General features: G+C 47.2%; 1 protein-coding gene across 1 annotated transcript in view; it reads right to left on the bottom strand.

The window, feature by feature from the left end:
- The window catches only part of snrnp40 (small nuclear ribonucleoprotein 40 (U5)), a 32,570-nt gene extending 9,881 nt beyond the window's left edge, over positions 1-22,689 (bottom strand). Inside the window, exons 1-5 of the mRNA XM_072500933.1 lie at positions 22,531-22,689; positions 18,705-18,834; positions 17,053-17,146; positions 11,159-11,324; positions 9,648-9,770 (exon numbers count right to left, since the gene is read on the bottom strand). Coding sequence (XP_072357034.1) covers positions 9,648-9,770; positions 11,159-11,324; positions 17,053-17,146; positions 18,705-18,834; positions 22,531-22,635 — 618 coding nt within the window. The 5' untranslated portion in view covers positions 22,636-22,689. The remainder of the gene's footprint in view (positions 1-9,647; positions 9,771-11,158; positions 11,325-17,052; positions 17,147-18,704; positions 18,835-22,530) is intronic.
- Between the last annotated feature and the right edge of the window lie 435 nt (positions 22,690-23,124).

Genomic DNA, 23,124 nt, shown 5'->3' with positions numbered 1-23,124 from the left:
CCCCCCCCCCCCCCGAATGTTCGATGTAATCCAATTCTTGAAAGTGCAGAATGAATAATGCCCATTAATTGTCGAACCCCTCCATCTTTCCCCTCAGTTCAAACTTAACCTTCTCAAGAGTCAAGACTTCCAGCAGGTCCCCCCGCCACGCCAGGGCACAGGGCGGAGAGGTTGCTCTTCATCCCAACAGGATCCACCTTCGAATCAATAAAGCAAAGGTTATAACCTCTGCCTCTGCACCCATTTCCAACCCCGGCTGGTCCGATACCCCAAATATGGTCTCCGGGGGTCCAGTTCCAGTTTCACGTGCACTACTTTAGAAACTACTCTTAAAAGCCTCCTTCCAGTAATCCTCCAGCTTTGGACAGACCAGAACATATGAATGTGGTTTATGGCCCCCACCCCCATCCTTCCCCCCCCCTCCCCCATCCTTTCCCCATCATCCATCCATCCCCATATCCTCTCCCCACTCCACTACTCCCCCCCCCCCCCCAATGTTCACACACATTATCTACTCCTTCAAAGAATCAGCTCATCCTCGTCCTTTTAAGGTGTGCTCTATATACCACCTTCAACTGCATCAGCCCCAACCTCGAGCACGAGGTGGAGGCATTCACTCTCTGCAGCACCTCAGAACCCCTCCTCCATATCCTCTCCCAACTCTTCCTCTCACTTTGCTTTGATCCCTTCCAGCGGTGCCTTTTCCTCTCCCAAAATAACTCCGTAAACCGCCGACAATACCCCTTCTCTAGTCCCCCCGTCATCAGCATCTCCTCCAGCAATGTGGAGGCCGGCTCCACCGGTAAGCTCTGTATCTCTTTCCTAGCAAAGTCCCGAACCTGCATTTATCTGAACATTTCCCCCTGTTCCAGCCCATATTTTGTTCCCAGCCTGCAAACCGACCCCCAAAAAACAAATCCTTTAGTGTCCTAATTCCCTTCTCCTCCCATCTCCGAAAATTTCCATCCCACTTCTCTGGTTCAAATCTGTGGTTCCCCCGAATCGGCATTTCCCCCGACCCTGCCCCCAACCCGAAGTGCTGGCGAAACTTCCTCCAAATTCTCAACGAAGCTATCACTATCCCGTATCAGCCTCCCCGAATAGGCGGCACAATGTGGCGACTAGGGGCTTCTCACAGTAACTTCATCTGAAGCCTACTTGTGACAATAAGCGATTTTCATTCATTTCATTTCACTACCGGACTCCCCGAGTATTTCCCCAGGGTCATCGGGAGTGGCGCTGTTGCTAGCGCCTTAAATTGCAACCCACTACACAAATTCCCCTCCATTCTGACCCACTAGGAGTCAACCCCTCTGAAGGCATATCATTGTTTGTGAAGATCTGCTAAATTTAGTTTATGACTGAGAATTGGTTCCACACGTGGTAATGTTACAAATCTAGTCCACTGCTGCCCTTAAAAGGGTGTGAAGTGGTGGGTTAGGATTGGATTTGAGCCAGCAATCTGTTACAAAGCAATCCATTTCCCAAGATTATTAAAAAATGGATTGACCTAGCGTTACTGTTTGAACAAAATAATCCCTTAAAAATAGAAATATGTTTTGTTTATTTGAACAAAGAACTGTGGTGGACAGCATTACACTTTTAGGTATTTAAACCCGATATTTTCCTCGGGTTGACTATCATTGATCATTCTTATTAGTAATCCTCACATTAGATATATCCCCACTAGATTCCCACCATATTGGGTGTGATTGAACAACTTTGTCGCGCCCAACTCGGTGACGTAACAAGGCCGTTAAATCTCAAGAGATTTGTGACGCTCGGAACACCTCGCGAGATCTAATGGCATCTTGCGAGATGTCGTGATCTGGATCTTGACCTAATTGAGCGTGATCCAGATTTACATACTTAAGTGAGCAATTAGACGCACTTAAATATGTCGCCGCCAGATTCTCCCAAGGCCCGGGAACTAATGCTCATGTCTGGGAGATCTCGCCATGGCGCCATTTAGCACTGGTACACACAAACGTGCACCAGGCATAACACCGGGGTTTGGGGTGGGGTCTCCTTGGCCATCGGAGGCGCTGGATGGTTGGGCTCTGGGCAAGGTGGTACCCTGGCTCCCTGTGCACCCTGGCATTGCCACACATGCACCCTGGCACTGCCACATGTGTACCCCAGCAGCAAGCTGGCAGTGTCAAGGTGCCTGGGTGCCTGTGTGGGGTCAAACCCGGAGATACCCTGCCCTCATGAGGTGGGGTGAAGGGGGGGTCGAGGATCCCCCAACAGGTAAGTTGGGGTGTTTTGGGGTGGGGGTGTCATGAGATTGGGGTGGCATTTAAAAACGGGGCTGTGATCTCTTACTGCACTGATGAGCCATTCCTCGCCGATGCAAAAAAAAGTCTCATTTAAAGCAGGGTGGTTCTCGGTGCTGTAGGCACCAAGAAACACTCAGCTAAACGTGCCCAAAACAGGACTCTGCTTTTTTCCCCGTTAAGTAGCGCCCATTAACTAAATTGGAAAATGAACAGTACTCAACATACCTAATTATCAAGTTTTACATATCTCCTTCAATGCCAAAACAAGACAGACATATATCCTGTGCTAAGACTTCAAATATAGTTGCTTACAATACAGGGCTACTACAAAGTCCTCTGACTAGACTCCCACTTTGACAATTTCAGACAGACTGGTGAGAGTATCACTGGTCCAAATTTAATGAAACTCGGCTACAGTGTCCATTGAAGGGACGAAACAGAATTTCAGCTATGCTCCACAAACTGAACTTGTCTTAGTTTCAGATGTAGCTGCCAATCAAATATTACTTTAAAAAAAAAAAAATCCTCCTAGGAATTCATACATAGTGCGCGAACTGAATGGATTGATTGGAGAAACCCAATGTTCTGTTCCAACCACATAGATCAATTTGCTATTGAAGGAAATTATTACTGCCCCAGGCAACTGTCAGGGACACTGCTTTAGATGGGATATGTTTAATGCTCTGTATTTAACAAGTATTGACATATTGAGCTACCAGGTCTCCCAATTGTCTTTAGTACACCAGGCCATAAAGTATGTCCTCTGTACATTGCAGAGATATCTAGAATTAACCAATTTAAACGATTGTGATCAGCAAGAAAGAATCCAATAAGTTAAAATCCTCAGATAAACTGCTTAATTTTACATTACAGCACATGAAGGTGAAAGCATTAGATAAAGCTTCCCAGCCATAATTTTCCTGATTCTGAGGCTAGAAGTTGGTTTGGTCAATGTCAGAAGCGTGATAATTCATAAAAATGATTAAAGTAAGGATTTTAAGGGTACTCAAAAGTCCTTGGCTTAAAAAGGCGAGCAGAATAGAAAGTTTTATTAGAGCTTATTTTTTTAGACTTCCTTACAAATGTCAAAATCTAAACTAAAGTTCCGGGGTATAGGTGTTTCAGTAAGATGAGGGAAGGTGGGAAAAGAGGTGGAGGAGTAGCATTGTTAATCAAGGATAGTTTAACGACTGCAGAAAGGCAGTTCAAGGGGAATCTGCCTACTGAGGCAATATGGGCTGAAGTTAGAAATAGGGAAGGAGCGGTCACGTTGTTAGGAGTAATAGAGATGTGGAGGAAGAAATTGCAAAACAGATCATGGATAGGTGTGGAGGTCTCAGGGTAGTTGTCACGGGTGACTTTAACTTTCCAAATATTGATTGGAACCTCTATAGGTCGAACAGTTCGGATGGGGCAGTTTTTGTACAGTGTGTGCAGGAGGGTTTCCTGACACAATATGTGGATAGGCCGACAAGAGGTGGGGCCACATTAGATTTGGTACTGGGTAATGAACCGGGCCAAGTGTTAGATTTGTTTGTGGGAGAGCACTTTGGAGATAGTGACCACAATTTGGTGTCTTTCACTATTGCAATAGAGAAGGATAGGGCCATAAGGCAGGGCAAGGTTTATAATTGGGGGAGGGGTAATTATGATGCGATTAGGCAAGAATTAGGGAGCATTAGATGGGAACAGAAACTGTCAGGGAAAGGCACAAATGAAAAGTGGAGCTTGTTCAAGGAACAAATACTGCGTGACCTTGATAGGTATGTCCTTGTCAGGCAGGGAGGAAATGGCCGTGTGAGGGAACCATAGTTCACAAAAGAGGTTGAATGTCTTGTCAAGAGGAAAAAGGAAGCGTATTTAAGGATGAGAAAACAAGGTTCAGTTGGGTTGCTTGAGGGTTACAAGGTAGCAAGGAATGAGCTTAAAAAAAGGGCTTAGGAGAGCTAGGAGGGGGCATGAGAAGTCCTTGGCGGGTCGGATCAAGGAAAACCCCAAGGCTTTTTACTCTTATGTGAGAAATAAAAGAATGACCAGGGTGAGGTTAGGGCCAGTCAAGGACAGTAGTCGGAACTTGTGCATGGAGTCAGAAGAGATAGGAGAGGCGTTGAATGAATACTTTTCTTCAGTGTTTACCAAGGACCATGGCCATGTTTTTGAGGATGAGAGTGTAATACAGGCGGGTAGGCTGGAGGAGGTAGATGTTCTGAGGAAGGATGTATTAGCAATTTTGAAAAACCTTAGGGTCGACAAGTCCCCTGGGTCAGATGGAATTTATCCTAAGATTCTTTGGGAGGCAAGGGATGAAATTGCAGAGCCTTCGATCTTTGGGTCCTCACTGTCCACGGGGAAAGTGCCAGAGGACTGGAGAGTGGCGAATGTTGTTCCTCTGTTCAAGAAAGGGAATAGGAATGACCCTGGTAATTATAGGCTGGTTAGTCTTACTTTGGTGGTCGGTAAGTTAATGGAAAAGGTCCTGAAGGATAGGATTTATGACCATTTGGAAGATGCAGCTTAATCCGGGCTAGTCAACACTGATTCGTGAAGGGTAAATTTTGCCTCACAAATTTGATTGAATTCTTTGAGGAGGTAACTAAGTGTGTAGATGAAGGTAGAGCAGTTGATGTTGTATACATGGATTTTAGTAAGGCGTTTGATAAGGTTCCCCATGGGTCGGCTCATGAAGAAAGTAAGGAGATGTGGGAGAGAGGGAAATTTGGCCAATTGGATAAGTAACTGGCTATCACATAGAAGACAGAGGGTGGTGGTGGATGGAAAATTTTCAGACTGGAGACCAGTTACCAGTGGTGTACCACAGGGATCAGTGCTGGGTCCTCTGCTATTTGTGATTTTTATCAATGACTTGGAGGAGGGGGCTGAAGAGTGGGTCAGTAAATTTGCTGATGACACCAAGATTGGTGGAGCAGTGGATGAGGTGGAGGGCTGTTGTAGGCTGCAAAGAGACATTGATAGGATGCAGAGCTGGGCCTAAAAATGGCAGATGGAGTTTAACCCTGATAAGTGCGAGGTGATTCATTTGGGTAGGAAAAATTTGAATGCGGATTACAGGGTCAACGGCAGGGTTCTGAGGAATGTGGAGGAACAGAGAGATCTTGGGGCTCATGTCCACAGATCTCTGAAGGTTGCCACTCAAGGGGATAGAGCCGTGAAGAAGGCCTATAGTGTGTTAGCGTTTATTAACAGGGGCGTGAGTTTAAGAGCCGTGGGGTTATGCTGCAACTGTACATGACCTGGTGAGACCACATTTGGAGTAGTGTGTGCAGTTCTGGTCACCTCACTATAGGAAGGATGTGGAAGCATTGGAAAGGGTGCAAAGGAGATTTACCAGGATGCTGCCTGGTTTGGAGGATAGGTCTTATGAGGAAAGGTTGAGGGAGCTAGGGCTTTTCTCTTTGTTGTGGAGGATGAGAGGCGACTTAATAGAGGTTTATAAGATGATGAGGGGGATAGATAGAGTGGACATTCAGAGACTATTTCCTCGGGTGGATGTAGCTGTTACAAGGGGGCATAACTATAAGGTTCACGGTGGGAGATATAGAGGGGATGTCCGAGGTAGGTTCGGTGTGGAATCGACTGCCTGCTGTGATAGTGGAGTCGGACACTTTAGGAACTTTCAAGCGGTTATTGGATAGGCACATGGAGCACACCAGAATGACAGGGAGTGGGATAGCTTGATCTTGGTTTTGGACAAGGCTCGGCACAACATTGAGGGCCGAAGGGCCTGTTCTGTGCTGTACAGTTCTATGAATATCAAAATCTAAGCTAGAATCAATGTTTAGCGAATCCATCCTGTGAGCAACTGAACCAAGATAGCCTTGTGCGATTTCCAGCCCGCGCTGACTTACACAGAAACATACATCAGAAAATAGGAGTAGGTCATTCCGCCCTTTTAAACTGTTCCGCTATTCATTCTGATCATGGCTGATCATCAAATTCAATACACTGATGTCTTTAGCCCCAAGAGCTGTATCTAATTCCTTCTTGAAATTACACAACGTTTTGGCCTCAACTACTTTGTGGTAGTGAATTCCAGATTCACCACTCTCTGGGTGAAGAAATGTCTCCTCACCAGTCTGAAAATGTTTACCCCTTATCATCAAATTATGATCCCTAGTTCTGGACTCCAACAACATCAGGGACATTCTTTCTGAATCTACCCTGTCTAATCCAATTAAAATTTTATAAGTTTATATGAGATCCCCTCTCACTCTTCTAACTCAAGTGAATATATAATCCTACTTCTAAACTCCAATGAATATAATCCTACTTGGTTGCCTTTTGCTGGGTGCTACAATTGCTCACAGAAACACCATGATTTTTGTAGAAAAAGGAAACACTGGCCAGCGCTTCTAGTCCTGGTTACCATCTGCTTACCCCCAATAGAAATGTTTATGTGCAGATGCTAGGTGAGAACAGGGTGAAGCTCTGTTGGTACACACAATAGTTAAGTAGCCTATCAAAACATCAAGATTTATTTTTATTCATGCAAGGGATGTGGGCACTGCTGGCTGGGCCAGCATTTATTCCTTATTTGCTCTGGCTTGGTAGGCCATTTAAGAGTCAAGCACATTGCTGTGGGTCTGGAGTCACACATAGGCCAGACCAGATAAGGATGACAGATGGCTTTTCAGGACAATCGGCCAATGGTTTCATGATCATTAGACTTTTTCATTCAAATTTCACCACCTGCCGTGGTGGGATTCAAAACCCATTATTACCCCAAATCGTGGATTACTAGTCTAGTGACAATACCGGCATCTCCCCTTAAAAGAATGGCCACGTGCTACTAGAGAGAGGAAGCCAGGCAGGGGGTTTGGGTCTTCCGAACCTGATGTATTATTCCTGGGCTGCGAATGTGGAGAAGGTACGGAGCTGGGTCAGAGGGGTTGACTCCCAATGAGTTTGGGTAGGGGGTCGGGATTGAAGGCGCTAGCGACAGCGCCGCTCCCGACGGCCCTGGGGAGATACTCAGGGAGTCCGGTAGTAATAGCTTTGTTGAGAATTTGGAGGCAGTTTCGACAGCACTTCGGGTTGGGGCTGGGTCAAGGGAAATGCCGATTCGGGGGAACCATAGATTTGAGACAGGGAAGTGGGATGGAATTTTTTGGATATGGGAGGAGAAAGGAATTATAAGACTGAAAGATTTGTTTCTTGGGGGTCGTTTTGCGGGATTGAAGGAGCTGGGAGCGAAGTATGGGCTGGAGCAAGGGGAAATATTTAGATACATGCAGGTTTGAGACATTGCCAGTCAGGAGATACAGAGCTTCCCAGTAGAGCTGGCTCCCACATTGCTGGAGGAGGTGCTGACGACAGGGGGACTGGAGAAGGGGGTAGTATCGGCGGTTTACAAGGCTATTTTAGAGGGGGAGAAGGAGCCGCTACAAGGGATCAAGGCAAAGTGGAAGGAAGTGTTAGGAGAGGATATGGAGATGGGGTTCTGGTGTGAGGTGCTCTGGACGGTGAACGCCTCCACCTCATGTGTGAGGGTTGGGGCTGATACAGCTGAAGGTGGTGTATAGAGCACACCGCACCTTACAAGGGCGAGGATGAGACGGCTCTTTGAGGGGGTAGATGTATGTGAACGTTGCGGGGGGGGGGGGGGGGGGGGGGGGGGGGGGGGGGGCCGCAAACCACGTTCACACGTTTTGGTCCTGTCCAAAGCTGGAGGATTACTGGGAGGTGGGGTTTAGGGTAATCTCTAAAGTGGTGCACGTGAAACTGGACCCAGGCCCTCAGGAGGCCATATTTGGGGTGTCGGACCAGCCGGGGTTGGAAACGTATGTGGAGGCAGATATTGTAGCCTTCACCTCGTTGATCGCCCAAAGGCGGATCCTGTTAGGGTGGAGATCAACCTCTCCAACCTGTGTCCTGGCGTGGCGGGGGGACCTGCTGGAATTCTTGACGCTTGAACAGGTCAAATTTGAACTGAGGGGAAGGATGGAGGGATTCTACAATTCATGGGCGTTATTCATTATGCACTTTCAAGAATTGGATCACATTGAACATTAGGGGGGTGAGGGGCTGGGGGGAGGCGGACTATATGTGTTAATGGTGACTATGGGTGATTCCTAATTCCTTTTTGTTATTTGTTGATGTTAACATGCGAGCTAATGTTTGGGGGTTTGGTGGGAGGATGGGATCGTTGTTATTGATATGGGGATTGACATTACATTCGTTACTGATTATTGTTAGGTGTAAATTTGGGAGAAAATGTGGGAAAGGAGAATTTAAAAAAATTTTCAAAGAAAAAGAATGGCCACTTGGGCAAGCTATTGGGGAAAATTATACTTTAATCAAAGCCCCATAAAATAAAATTGAGAACAATAAAGAACTCCCTCAACAATTATCTTAAAAAGGAAGCACATGCAGAGCTGCGCTGAGAAGGCCGGGGAATGGCACCAGGCGAATTGCTCCTTCAGAGAGCCAGCACAGACATGATGGGCTGAATGGCCCCATTCTGTGATGTAACCATTCTATGACTTTTGGAACAAAATAATAGGTTCTCCAAGTAGGCATCTTTAATAGCTACACACAATAGGTAGCAATAACTACCATTAGCACGCTAGCAGAGCCAGAACATTGGAGAATTATTGGTTACTACTCAGATCTTGAACAATAGAACTTCAGTAGTCTATTCTAGAAAACAGCAGATAAGATTTCTGCTGCCTGATTCTTGCAGGTGTTTGCCATTCCTGCTACAACATTCCCACCAAAAAAGATTCAGGTGAGATACCATTAGTAGTTATGATTTACTGCTAACTGTAGTATTACCAGTTTAGAAGTGAATCAGGATGAAAAGCAAGAACAGATTCCAAACATTTTGCCCAATGATTTGACAGAGATGCTCTTTAGAAACAGTATAAGGTGACCCATTTCTCAAAAAGCTGGAACTTCATGTGAACAGTATGTCAGTAGGTGTCTGATGGGTCCATAAACCTTGGGATATATAATAACAATCGTTATTGTCACAAGAAGGCTTACATAAACACTGCAATGAAGTTACTGAATAAAAAGTCCACCATGCGCCTGTTTGGGTACACGGAGGGAGAATTCAGAATGTCCAATTCACCTAATGCATTCCCACAGAGAGCAGCAGTACCTACAAAGTAGATCCATATAAAATCTCTCTCTGACCACCAAGCCAAGCCATACAATTGGCCATTTCTTAGGAAGCCTATCTGTTAAACCTAGGGCAAAGACAATAGACCAGTATTCAACTATACACCTGCACTTGCTGAAATTCACTGTAATTTACTAAAAAATTACAACCATAAATTTTAATGGATTCTAAGACTGTTATTTTTGATGCTGATTGTGGCTAATGAATGACCCTAAGGAGCATCTTACCTTAATGTCATTATCGATACCACCAGAGATAATCTGATCACTTGTGTCATTAAATGTTGCCGCAAGTACTTGGTATGTGTTCTGAAATGTGTGGATAGCAGCCTTTTTTCGAATATCCCATAGCTAGGGAATCAAACATGCAAATTAGATATAAAAATACATTAAAGAAAATAAAGATCATTAAAAAAAAAAGACAAGACACAATGGACAGGGAAAAGAGAGGGGGGGGGAAAAGAGAGGTGTGCAAACAAGTGAAGAAGAGAAGCAAACAAGATAAAGGAGAGGTGGAGCAAGTGAATGAAGAAAGGAAAGAGATGGAAGGGGCAGAATCCAAACTGTCCACCTGCTTCCATTTTGTCATAGGTGGTGTTTCACAGGAACAGAATTTGCATAAACAGTAACTAGTTTACAAATAATATTTATTAGTCTAAAGTCTAATACACATTGGTCTTTTGCTGAAGGATGGCAATTTTAATGTATTCCTTTCGAACAGTGACCTATGGATAATTTGTACGTTCTGTTAAAGGTATGACTTTCTTTATACACCTACTCATGTTTCAAATTTGAGCAATAATTAGACCTGTCTAAATTTAATTATATTACCCGTACAAGCAATCTAACCAATATATTTGCCCACTTGTGCCTCTCTTCTGAAGGCACTGACCTTTGTTGGGGTTCAACTCAACAGTTGCCACCAATCTTTGGCACTTTGCACAAATAGCAATTCTTGATGTATGAGGCTAGAGAATTGACAATGAAAACATCCAGATACCATTCTCAGCCAAAATGTAGTTTCTAGCAGGGAGTAACTAAATGGCCAGTCAAGAGCAGAAATCCTGCTAACACTTCTCTTTCTTTCCTAGCACTGAAGCCAAAGCTAATCATGCAATTGCAACCCTGGCTCAAATCAGTAAATTCAGCACAGATCCAAGGTTGGACTTGGTATTTCTGGTCTGTCTGGCTTAGTTATTCACTGGATAAACTCACTGAGCTATTGGCAGAGCCCCGCTCCCTACCAAACACAATTATCCCAAGGAGAGGGTAATACATTTACACTGGAATCTGTTCAGTCCGGGCCAGGATATTTTAATCCTGGGAGGCATGGTAGCACAGTGGTTAGCACAGCTCCAAGGTGCCAGGTTCGGTTCTCGGCTTGGGTCACTGTCTGTGTGGATTCTGCACGTTCACCCCGTGTCTGCATGGGTTTCCTCTGGGTGCTCCGGTTCCTCCCACAGTCAAAAGATGTGCAGGTTAGGTGGATTGGCCATGCTAAATTGTCCTTAGTATCGAAAAAAGGTTAGGTGGGGTTACTGGCATATTTCCATGCTCCTGCACCGGTGTGGGCTTAAGTGGGGTATTCTCTCCAAGGGCTGGTGCAGACTTGATGGGTCGAATGGCTTCCTTCTGCACTGTAAATTCTATGATTCTATCCTTGCAAGCCTCTGCTTTAGAATTCATCTTTCAGTTCTATCCCACAAACCACTTGGTTAGCAAAAGTAAATTGCAATCACCTTTACAGTTCCATCATCGCTTCCTGTACAGACTAACTGTGGTCCTCGTCTTGCCGGGTAACAGGAGTTCACAAAGGAAGTGTGGCCTTTCAACCTCTTGATTCTTTCACCTGTTTCACTGTCCCACACTGCTACTGTTTTATCTGTTGATGCTGAAAAAAGCATGCTGAAGACAAAGTAAAACAATTAACCCATGTGCAAGGTAGTGCCAGATTCTAATATATTAAGAACTTTCAGTCAATACTTTGAAAAACTGGACACACGAGGATATGAAAATGGCAGCTCCAAATTGTGTGATCCTAGCATTTTGAACTTGTGTCCCTTTGTTAGGAAAAAGGATTGACCTTGTGGAAGCCACCTGATGAGGGAATCATACTTTGCAGTCTGCTTTTAAATCAGTAAGAAGCTGCTTGGAGGCAGAGAGCTCCATTAAAAGCCATCAAACTCGCTGTAAGTCGTGCAACAGCCAAGCTAATAACCAGCAATACACCTTGAAAGTGGGAGATTCTGTCAGAGACTCCACAACCTATTCCAACTTCAAGTTCACCGAGATCCAAGATCGTAGAAATTCAACTACAAGAAACCTGCTGAGAATCACTTTTGTTACAAGACCTTCACTTGAACTTTAAAGCAACTACTGCATCTAAAAATCCACAGACCAGAACGTCTGGCGGTGATATGGAGGTGGAGGATGCACGTTGGGTGGCTCCCGCTCGAGTCCTCGTTTTTTGGCCGTTTTCATTTTGGTGGACTTTTTATACGTGCTGCCTTCAGTAAAATTGTGGGAGAGGGTGTTGAAATCCTGACGAGAATGTGGCACAAAAAGGAACGAGCGCTAGTCCGCCTGAGGGCCTGAGCTCGGTGCGAGGTTCTGTGGGAGGAAAGATGGCGGGAGCAAGCTTGCCGGGTGGGGCTCCAGCCATTATGATGGGCATGCTGGCTGAAATGATGGCAGTAGAGTTCGACTGGCAGTTTGCCAAGCATTTTGAACGGCATGGGTAGGTGATGGTGGGAATGCTCAATCAGTTGGTGGAAGATACACTGGCCCCGATAAAGGAGGCTCTTGGAACATTGGCCCCGATAAAGGAGGCTCTTGGAAAGATATTGGAGACGGTGCAGGAGCATGGAAATATGGAGGAGGCATTGTCGCAGCACAGCGACTAGTTCACCTCAATGGGAGAGGAGCTGCAGACGGTCAAGGAAAGTAATAAAGGGTGAGAGCCAAAGTGGAGGACCTGAACAACAGGTCACGGTGGCAGAATCTTCAGATTGTGGGACTGCCTGAGGGGCTGAAAGTAGGCACTGAGTATTTTTGGGGGATGTTCGCCAGATTGTTGGGGGAGGAGGAGGACACTTCCCTCTTTGAGCTGGATACGATTCATCAGTCGCTCCGGCGAAGCCAAAGGCTGATGATCCACCAAGACCTGCGATAGTCTGTTTTCACGGCTATTAGACGAAGGAGAAAATCTTGAGATGGGCCAAGCGGAATCGGGAGGCGAGGTCCGAAGTGCATGGTTATCATATATACAAGGGAGTCAGGGTGGAACTGGGAAAAAGGCAGGCGCCCTTCAATAGGGCAAAGGCAGCGCTTTATAAAAGTGATGTATGGTTTGGGGTGGTCTATGCGGCGAGATGGGGAGGAAGTGGAGATGTTCGTGAGGGCTGAAGGACTGGGACCGAACTGAGTTTGGACTTTGATTTCTCATGTTATGGTTGGGAGGCGATGGTTTGGGACGGTGGGATAATGTGTTGTGGTTTTTCCCCTTCGTTTTAGCGTTTAACATGTTGGGTTGTTTAGAAGGGTTGGATATGGGGGGGAAGGGGGAGGGGCTCCTCTGTTAGTTGTTGTGTTAGGTATGGGGAGGGCGGGGGTTCTGGTGAGGGCCACCTTGCTAGCGAACAAGTTGACTGGTGAACGGGAACATGGTGGGGGGAGGGGCAACAGCCGGCTGAGCCTGGTTGGACAGGTTTCGACTGGCCTAGAAGGTGTGACTGGTCAGGGGATTGGGAACATGCAAAGGAGTGGTTTCAAAAGGAAGTGGTTAGGGGTTTTCTAGGATGGGGGAGGGGTAGTTGGATAATGGTGACCAGGGGCAGGTCTTGGTCTCATTTGTGGGGTGGGGCCAGAGGGCCATTTTGGGTGGAGGGCGAGCCTAAGAGGTCGGTGAAGGGGGACATGTATGCCCCGCAGGGTGCTTATGGCTGAGGGGGGGGGGGGGGGGGGGGGGGGGAGGAGAATGTGAAAAGAGAGAGACCCCAGCCCAAATGGTAACATGGAACGTGCAGGGTTGGGTGGACAGGTGAAGCGGGCAAGAGACTTTTCGTATTTTAAGAGCTTGAGAGCAGATGTGGGGCTGTTGCAGGAGACTCATTTGAAGGTAAAGGACCAGGTTAGGCTTTGTAAGGGTTGGGTGAGTCGGGTGTTCCACTCGGGCTTTGATAGCAGTGCCCGGGAGCTAGCGGTACTGGTGGGTAAGAGAGTTAGGTTTCAGATGGAGACGGTGGTGGCAGATCAGCGGGACATATGTTATAGTAATGGCCACTTTGGAGGTGTTGATTAGTGTGTATGCCCCAAATTCGGATGATGTACCAGCCTTCCCGAACAGGCGCCGGAATGTGGCGACTAGGGGCTTTTCACAGTAACTTCATTTGAAGCCTACTTGTGACAATAAGCAATTTTCATTTTCATGTCAGGTTTATGAAGAAGATGATGGCGGCCACTCCGAGCCTGGATACGCATCAGTTAATTTTAGTGGGCATTTAAACACAGTGTTGCATTCGAAGATGGATCGATCTAAGCGGCGCTCGTTGACCCCTTTGTGGGGAGTGGCAAGGGTGTTGGCAGCGTTTATGAAGATGGGGGGGGGGGGGGGGGGGGAGGAGTGGATCTGTGGCGGTTCTTGCCTCCAGGGGGCAGAGAGCATTCCTTTTTTCACCAACGCACAAGGTATATTCGAGGATTGATTTCTTTCTTGGGGGGCGGTTGTTGTTGTCGGGGGTGAGGAAAGCGGAATGCTCGGTGATTGTTATTTCAGATCATGTCCCGCACTTGGTGGATGTGGTTTTGGAGAAGATGCCTGCATAGATGCCGGCGTGGAGGTTGGATGTGGTCTTGGAGATGGGGTCTGCACAGAGGCCAGTGTGGAGGTTGAAAAAAAATATGAAAATCGCTTATTGTCACAAGTAGGCTTCAAATGAAGTTACTGTGAAAAGCCCCTAGTCGCCACATTCTGACGCTTGTTCGGGGAGGCTGTTACGGTTGGATGTGGTCTTGGGGAAGGGACCTGTACAGAGGCCGGCGTGGAGGTTGGATGTGGGGCTGCTTGTGGATCCAAGTTTTTGTGTCAGGATGGCAAATGTGATTGATGATTATGTGGGCTTCAATAAAAATGGGGAGGCCTCACCATCGGTGGTTTGGGAGGTACTGGTGAGGGCCGAGACATCTCATTTAAGGCGCAGGTGGATAGGGGTGGCCTCACCGTTGGTGGTTTGGGAGGTACTGGTGAGGGGCGAGAACATCTCATTTAAGGCGCAGTGGATAGGGAGGCAATAGTGGAGCGGCAGCGGTTTGTAGACAAACTTTTGGAAGTGGATGGGAAGTATGCGGGGATCCCACTCTGGAACCTTTGGCCAGTAAAAAGGAACTGCAAACGCAGTTTGACATTTTGCCTACATCCTGACTCCACAAAGCCTGTCCACCATCTTCAGGGCACAAGTCAGGTGTGCAATGGAATACTCTCCACTTCCCAGGATGAGTGCAGCTCCAACAACACTCAAGAAGCTCAACGCCATCCAGGACAAAGCAGCCCGTTGATTGCTCCCCCTTCCACAAACGTTCAAACCCTCCATCACCTACGAACAGTGACAGCCGCATGTACCATCTACAAGATGCACTGCAGTAACTCACCAAGGTTAGACAGTACCTTCCAAACCTATGACCACTACCATCTAGAACAAAACCAGCAGATACCTGGGAACCTCATAACCTGGGGCTTCCTCTCCAAGTCACTCACCATCCTAACTTAGAAATATATCGCCGTTCCTTCACTGTCACTGGGGCAACATTCTGGAACTCCCTCCCTAACAGCACCGTGGATACACCTACACTGAAGGGACTGCAGCGGTTCAACAAGGCAACTCACTACCACCTTCTGAAGGGCAACTAGGGATGGGCAATAAATGCTGGCCAAACCAGTGACGCCCACATCCCGCAAAGGAATTTAAAACGCCTTGACATTCAATCATTACCATCACTGAATCCCCCCGGGAGATTGTTCAGGTCTGGGATGGGGCAAGAGGTTGCGCTGGAGCAGATGGATAGGGCATTTTAGGAATTTTATAAGAGGCTGTATATGAGTTGGATTTGAGGGAACCTTTGTTGGGGCTGGAGTGTCTCACAGTGAAAGTGCGCGTGTGTGTGTGTGTGTGTGTGTGTGGGGGGGGGGGCTTCCGGAGACAAATTTTGTTGTTGTTTGTAAAGGGTAGGCATTGTCCTTGAATGTTCAGTATTTGTTAAACGTGGTGCTCTCATCAGAAGAGGATGGGGGGGGGGGGGGAAAGAAAGAGAGGAGGTGGCGGCGAGAGCAGGACGTGGTGGAGTTATTTGTTTGCAATGTTGGAATGATTTGGGATTGGGCTAAGTTTGCAGTGTGGGTCAAATTGTTGTATAAGGAAAGAAGGAAATGAAGGAGAGTGTTCGTACGAATGAGGTGAACTCCAGATATTTTCAGCTGAATAGGGGAACGAGGTAGGGGTGTCCCATGTCCCCCCTTTTGTTTGCACTGGTGATAAGAGCCCTTGGCCATTATGCTGAGGAGCCAGGATAATTGGAGGGGGTTGGGCATCGGATGCTGATGACCTTTCATTCCCACGGTGGTATCATAGAATTTACAGTGCAGTAGAAGGCCATTCAGCCCATCGAGTCTGCACCGACCCTTGGAAAGAGCACCCTATTCAAGTCCACGCCTCCACACTATCCCCGTAACCCCACTTTACCTTTTTGGACACTAAGGGCAATTTAGCATGGCCAATCCACCTAACCCGCACATGTTTGGACTGTGAGAGGAAACTGGAGCACCCGGAGGAAACCCACGCAGACACGGGGAGAATGTGCAGAATCCACACAGACAGTGACCCAAGCCGGAAATCGAACCTGGGACCCTGGAGCTGTGAAGCAACTGTGCTAACCACTATGATATTGTGCTGCCCTATATAATGGGGCTGCTTAAGCGTTTTGCTACTTTTTCAGGATACAAATTGAATTTGGAAAAGAATAAGTGCTTTTTGCTCTCCCCACCAGGGATGGGAGCTGGCTTTGGGGAATTGACGTTTTGTGTGGTGACTACTCACTTCAAGTATCTGGGCGTGCAGGTGGCTCGGGATCGCATGCGGCTCTGTAAATTGAATTTCACGAGCCCGGTGGGCAAGGTCAGGCTGATTTGTTGAGGTGGGACAGCATCCCCGTATCATTGGCAGGCCGGGTGCAGCCGTTAAGGTAACTGTTCTGCCCAATTTTTATTTTTATTCCCTTGTTTACTGGTCTTCTTGCCGAAAGTGTTTTTTTTGGGGGGTGGTAAGTTTGATTTTGTCATTTGTCTGGTAGCTACGGTAGCGAGGATTTGGAAGACCGTGCTTCAGAGAGGGAGACAGTCACATGCTACACATATGCAAGTCTTTCTTTTTTCTAATGGCATGGCATCAAGTAACTCATTAAAATTGAAGCATTTTCTCACACAAAGGAACACAGGAACATGCAGGACTGGAAAAGAAGATTTAACCTCTGCCAACTGTCCCCAAATTTCAAAAATGCCATTCTATACTTTCTGATACAGCTCAATCATTTGTCAAAAAGCAAATCAGCTTCCTTTAAATATGACAATCCAATATTACTGTACCTGCCATCTGTGTTGTAATGCAATTCCATGACAGCTCCACTGTGGCCTTTCAATGTAGCATAATTATCACAGTCTCCATACACATTCCATAACACTAAAGAGAAAGAATGAGAAATAAGAACATGAAGGACCTTAAACCACACATAGGGCAAGATTTCCCAGCCCCACCCTCCACTGGGATCTTCCAGTCCTGCCGAACGTCAATGGGCTTTTAGTTGAGCTGCTTGCAGCGCGTCCTGCCACAAAGGGGTCGGACATTCCTGGCCATAGCCTTTTGCGCACTTACCAAAACATTAAAAAGGTGCTGTTTTGTTAACTTGAGATGACCGAATTTCACAAGCATTCTCATAGAATCAGTGCAGAAAGAGGCCATTCGGCCCATCGAGTCTGGAAAGAGCACTCTACGTAACCCCACCCCTACACCTATCCCTGTAACCCAACTTAACCTTTTGGACACTAAGGGGCAATTTAGCTTGGCGAATCCACCTAATCTGCATATCTTTAGATTGTGGGAGGAAACCAGAGCACCCGGAGGAAACTCCACGCATACACTGGGAGAAAGTGCAAACTCCACATAGACAGCCATCTGAGGCCTGAGGAAGGAGCTGCGCTCCGAAAGCTAGTGATTCAAAACAAACCTGTTGGACTGTAACCTGGTGTTGTAAGACTTCTTGCAATAAAAACTAAAATATTGTTAATGCTGCAGGTCAGGCAGCATCTGTGGAGGGAAGTTAATGTATAGACGTTCATGTGGAACATAAACAACTTTATGGGTCTGTTGGTCCAACAAGTTTCTGTACTGTAGACACAAGTAATCTTTGATGGAGGGCCCACGGAGCTCCTCAGTGCAGAAAACCGGCGATGTGCGGCCTTGGCCACCCATTCCCCACTGAGGCCCCTATCTAACCCGACTGCTGTTCGATAGAATGGTGCTTCTTAGCGCTGCGAATACCGGGAGGCTAAACATGCTCGGTATGGACTTTGTTCTCATTTAAATTATGCACTACAGTACTGTAATAATAATCATTATTAGTGTCACAAGTAGGTTTATATTAATACTGCAATGAGGTTACTGTGAAAATCCCCCAGTTGTCACATTCAGCACCTGTTCGGGTACAGAGGGAGAATTCAGAATGTCCAATTCACCTAACAAGCACGTCTTTTGGGACTTGTGGGAGGAAACCCACACAGGCACGGGGAGAATGTGCAGGCTTCGCACAGACAGTGACCCAAGCCGGGAATCGAACCCAGGTCCCTGGCGCTGTGAAGCAACAGTACGAACCACTGTCACCCAATTATCACCAAAGGATAACATTCCAACGATAGCTACTATTGGTATAATGGGGCAAATGATTGCACGACTATTAACAAAATAATCAGGGCATTGCATATTAAGAAGTTCCAGAATAATTATCAGTAAAATAAAAGCAAAATACTTCTCATGCTGGAGTTCTGAGTCATATTGAATTTGAAATGTTAACTCTGTTTCTCTCTCCACAGAAGCTACCAGACCTGCTGTGTTTTTCCAACATTTTCTGTTTTTATTCCAAAATAATTAAAGTTTATTTATATCTATTTGCTTATATATATCTACTTTACCAAGCCTGTATGGCTGAAAACAGAACAAAAATAAAATTCTCTTTATCACTTACATATGAGTCGGTCAAATCCTGCGGATGCCAGTACTGATCCATTTGGGTGGAACTTGCAACAATAAACCTCTCCCTCATGACCTGTTAGAAGCATTATAGGAGCTTGAAGACTTGATGTTCTCGGGGGACCCTAAATTATTAGCAGAAAAGCAAATGAGGAAATTAGATCAGTATGAATGTCCAACGCCGTTTCCCACCCATCTTAGAACAGCTTGTATAGACTGTACAACGTAAAATTGGATGCAGGTCTCTCAAAGCCAAAATTCCAAATGAAATTGTTGCAAAAGTTCACTCCCCTCTCCCCCCCAAAAAATCCTAAAATAAAAGTGCAATATGGACATAGTTCAAGTAAAAAAGCTCACTGCCCCAAAAAACCACAATATGAACACAGTTCAAGTACAGACACTTGACATGGGCACACACCAGCCAAACTGGAACCAGCACATGTTCTGCTGATCTTATGCAGTGTCAAATTTCAAAATCAGAGTTTACCCAGCTACACCCTATCAATCATATTATAGCCTCCATTGAGATCATACTTGTGATATGCCTCAAATTATATTGACAGAAACAGGCACGTCATGACAAGCTGATAGTAAATAGTTGAAACCCCAGCACTGATGCCTGTGGCCCCACCAGTCACAGTCCTCAACCTGAAAATTACCCATTTATCTCAACTGTTTCCTGCTAATTAGCCAGTCCTCTATTCATGCTAATAATTTATCTCCATATGCCCCTAGCTTGTGTATAACCTTTGATGTGGCACCTTACTGCATGCCCTTTGGAAATCCAAATGCATCTATTGGTTTCCCCTATAGCTGCCCTGCTTGTTTTGTCCTCAAATTTATCAAACATGATTTGTCTTTCACAAAACCACGTTGACTCTGCCCGATAGTATTATGATTTTCTAATAACTTCCAAGGAATGGCAATGAGAGTTTGATTGCCACGCTGCTCCAAATTTTTACGAGTTGAAATCCAGCCTGTGGGGGTTTGGGAGGGTTGGGGGTCAGTACTATAGTTGTCCAGCAGTTAGAAGTGGTTCAAATTCTAACTTTTCTTGGGGAACTATTACTGTGAGGCAGTCAGAACTATCTAAAGTTTGTGATTTACATTGTATTTTCAGATGGTTCCCATGCAGCACAATTACGCAATGGATGTTTGAACTTCTCGGCCAACTGCCGTGCAATCCTTACCGGAGTACATCTGTTGGGGTGGGATCCACTGCACATCTTTGGGGTATCCCCCCAACTTGAGGTTACAGGCCTAAATGTCCTATTACCTCTTTAGTAATGGATTCCAGCATTTTCCCTAATGAACGGATATTAAGCTAACTAGCCCATAGTTTCCTGCTTTCTGTCTCCCTTTTTTGCAGAAGTGTTATATTTGTGATTTTCCAATCAACTGGAACCTTTGGAAGGTTACCACTCTCTGCAGCCACTTATTTTAAGACCCTAGAATACAGGTCATCAGGTCCAGGGGACTTGTCAGGCTTTAGTTCCATCCATATTCCCATAGTGTAGAGTGAGGCTAACATCGTGGGTTCAATTCCTGCACCGGCTGAGGTTATTCATGAAGGCCCCATCTTCTCAACCTTGCCCCTCACCTGAGGTGTGGTGATCCTCAGGTTAAATCACCACCAATCAGCTCATGTCCTCAAAGGGGAAAGAAGCCTATGGTCATCTGGGATTACGGAGACTTTAGTGAACTTATTCCCATAGTATATAAAAGCAAGTCTTTCCTCCTTTCCCCTCATTCATCAAATTCCCGAAGTTAAGTCCTCTCTTTGCCAAAATTCCAGAGCTGGACTTCACGCGACTTACCAATATTTATGAACCCACAACCATCATCTCATCCATCAGTGTGACTTACAATTCCTTTCTCTTTCACACCCTTATCCGACTAATTTAAGATAATGCTGTGCCCTGTGCCCACTCATCAAGCCTCAAAATATCCTATTAGAGTTCTGATGAAAGGCTATCAAACTCCAAATGTTAACTGTTTCTCCCTCGACAGATGCTGCCTGACCTGTGAGTAGTTCCACCTTTTTCTGTTTTTAAACTCAATAACCGTATTTTAGTGTGGAGCTCAAAATTGCACACAGTAGTCTGGGGTTTTAATGTTTGCAATCAGAAAGTGGTACAGCAGCGGAGGGACTTGGGTGTACATGTGCATAGGTCATTGAAGGTATCAGGACAAGTTGAGAGTGTAGTTGATGAAGTATATAGCATCCTAGACTTTATTAATAGGGCCACAGAATACAAAGCAAGGACAAGCTTGGACAAAGAGTCATCCAGACTTGAAACATTAGCTCCCTTCTCTCTCCACAGATGCTGTCAGACCTGCTGAGATTGTCCAGTATTTTTTGTTTTTGTTTCAGATTCCAAAATCCACAGTAATTTGCTTTTATTTTACAAAAGCAAGGAAGTTATGTTAAACTTGTACAGAATATTAGTTCAGCCTCAACTGGAGTACTACATCCGCACTGTAGGAAATATGTAATGGTATTGGAGACAGTGCAAAAAAGATTGACGAAAATGGTTCCATGGATGAGGAACTTCAGTTATGTGGAGAAAGGGCTGGTTTAGGACAGTGGGCCAAACAGTTGGCTTGTAATGCAAGGAAAAGGAAGCAGGCTCCCTTTAGTGATACAACAGACATGAAGGACCGAATGGTCTACTGTTGTCAATTGTAACCATTCTGCAATGTGCTCAGGCCTGACCGGCGATGATGTCACGTGGCCTGGTTGTTTATGGGTCTTTCGATCGGTGGAAATCTAAACACAAAAGGCTGCAGAGGTGGAAAACCCGAGATATTAACGGGGGTGGCGACGGGCAACGGATATAGGGGGGGCGGCGACGAATATGGGGGGGCGGCGACGGATACGGGGGGGTGCCGACGGATAGGGGGGGTGCCGACGGATACGGGGGGGGGTGCCGACGGATATGGGGGGGGGTGCCGGCGGATATGGGGGGGGTGCCGGCGGATATGGGGGGGGTGCCGGCGGATATGGGGGGGGGGTGCCGACGGATATGGGGGGGGGGGGTGCCGACGGATATGGGGGGGGGGTGCCGACGGATATGGGGGGGGGGTGCCGACGGATATGGGGGGGGTGCCGACGGATATGGGGGGGTGCCGACAGATATGGGGGGGTGCCGACGGATATGGGGGGGTGCCGACGGATATGGGGGGTGCCGACGGATATGGGGGGGTGCCGATGGATATGGGGGGGTGCCGACGGATATGGGGGGGTGCCGACGGATATGGGGGGGTGCCGACGGATATGGGGGGGTGCCGACGGATATGGGGGGGTGCCGACGGATATGGGGGGGGTGCCGACGGATATGGGGGGGGTGCCGACGGATATGGGGGGGGGTGCCGACGGATATGGGGGGGGTGCCGACGGATATGGGGGGGGGGGGTGCCGACGGATATGGGGGGGGGGGTGCCGACAGATATGGGGGGTGGCGACGGATATGGGGGGTGGTGACGGATATGGGGGGGGGGGAGATGGCGACAGATTGGGGGGGGGGAAGGTGGCGACAGATGTGGGGGGGGGGAGTTTTCGACAGATGTGGGGGGGGGGGAGGTGGCGACAGATGTGGGGGGGGGGGGAGGTGGCGACAGATGTGGGGGGGGGGGGGGAGGTGGCGACGGATTTGGGGGGTGGGGAAGTGGCGACGGATTTGGGGGGGGGGGGGGGGGGGAAGAGGTGGCGACGGATTTGGGGGGGGGTGGCGACGGATTTTTTTGGGGGGGGGGCGGAGAGAAACATTCTGACTCCACCCTCGCTGCCCCGAGTGCAGACCCGGCGTCTCCGGCCTCACCGCCTGCAGCACGGCCTGCTGCGGGCCCCCCTGCGCCGCCTCATTCCTCGGCCGTTTGGACGGCACCAGCGCCATTTCCTGCGCCTTGCGCTTCTGATCGATCATCTCTGCTGGTGGTGGTGGTGGCGGCGGCTTCAGCTGAAAGGCCTGTCAGCCAGGCCAGTGCACCTCCCAATAAGGAGGCCTCTCATTGCTTACTCCCCCCGGCGGCGTCCCGCCTCCCCTCCATTACCATTGGCTGCGCTTAGTCGAGGTGGGCGGTGCCGATGTAGCCCTAGACTCCTATTGGACCGGAACGATGTCAATCTATCTGCGCTGAGTAAGGGTCCTCGCTATTGGCCCCCCGCTTGGTGCGTTTGCAGGATGGCATGGGCTGGGCTTTGTGCTGCAGCAACGGGCTTTTAGTCAGTTGTTTTCTTTCCCGTCTGGTCAATTATTTGGAATTTCTGATCAACTGTTTTTACATTTACTGTACGAGTTAGGCTGCCGTTATATTTCACTAATTCAAATGCAAAGTGCTGTGGATGTTGGAAATCCGAAATAAAAATAGAAAATTCTGGAAATGCTCAAATCAGACAGCTAACTCAGTTAAGG

The sequence above is a fragment of the Scyliorhinus torazame genome, chromosome 1 (assembly GCF_047496885.1).
Source record: "Scyliorhinus torazame isolate Kashiwa2021f chromosome 1, sScyTor2.1, whole genome shotgun sequence".
Classification (NCBI taxonomy): domain Eukaryota; kingdom Metazoa; phylum Chordata; class Chondrichthyes; order Carcharhiniformes; family Scyliorhinidae; genus Scyliorhinus; species Scyliorhinus torazame.
The sequence above is the reverse complement of the archived record's forward strand: the minus strand, read 5'-3'. Positions and strand labels throughout refer to the sequence as shown.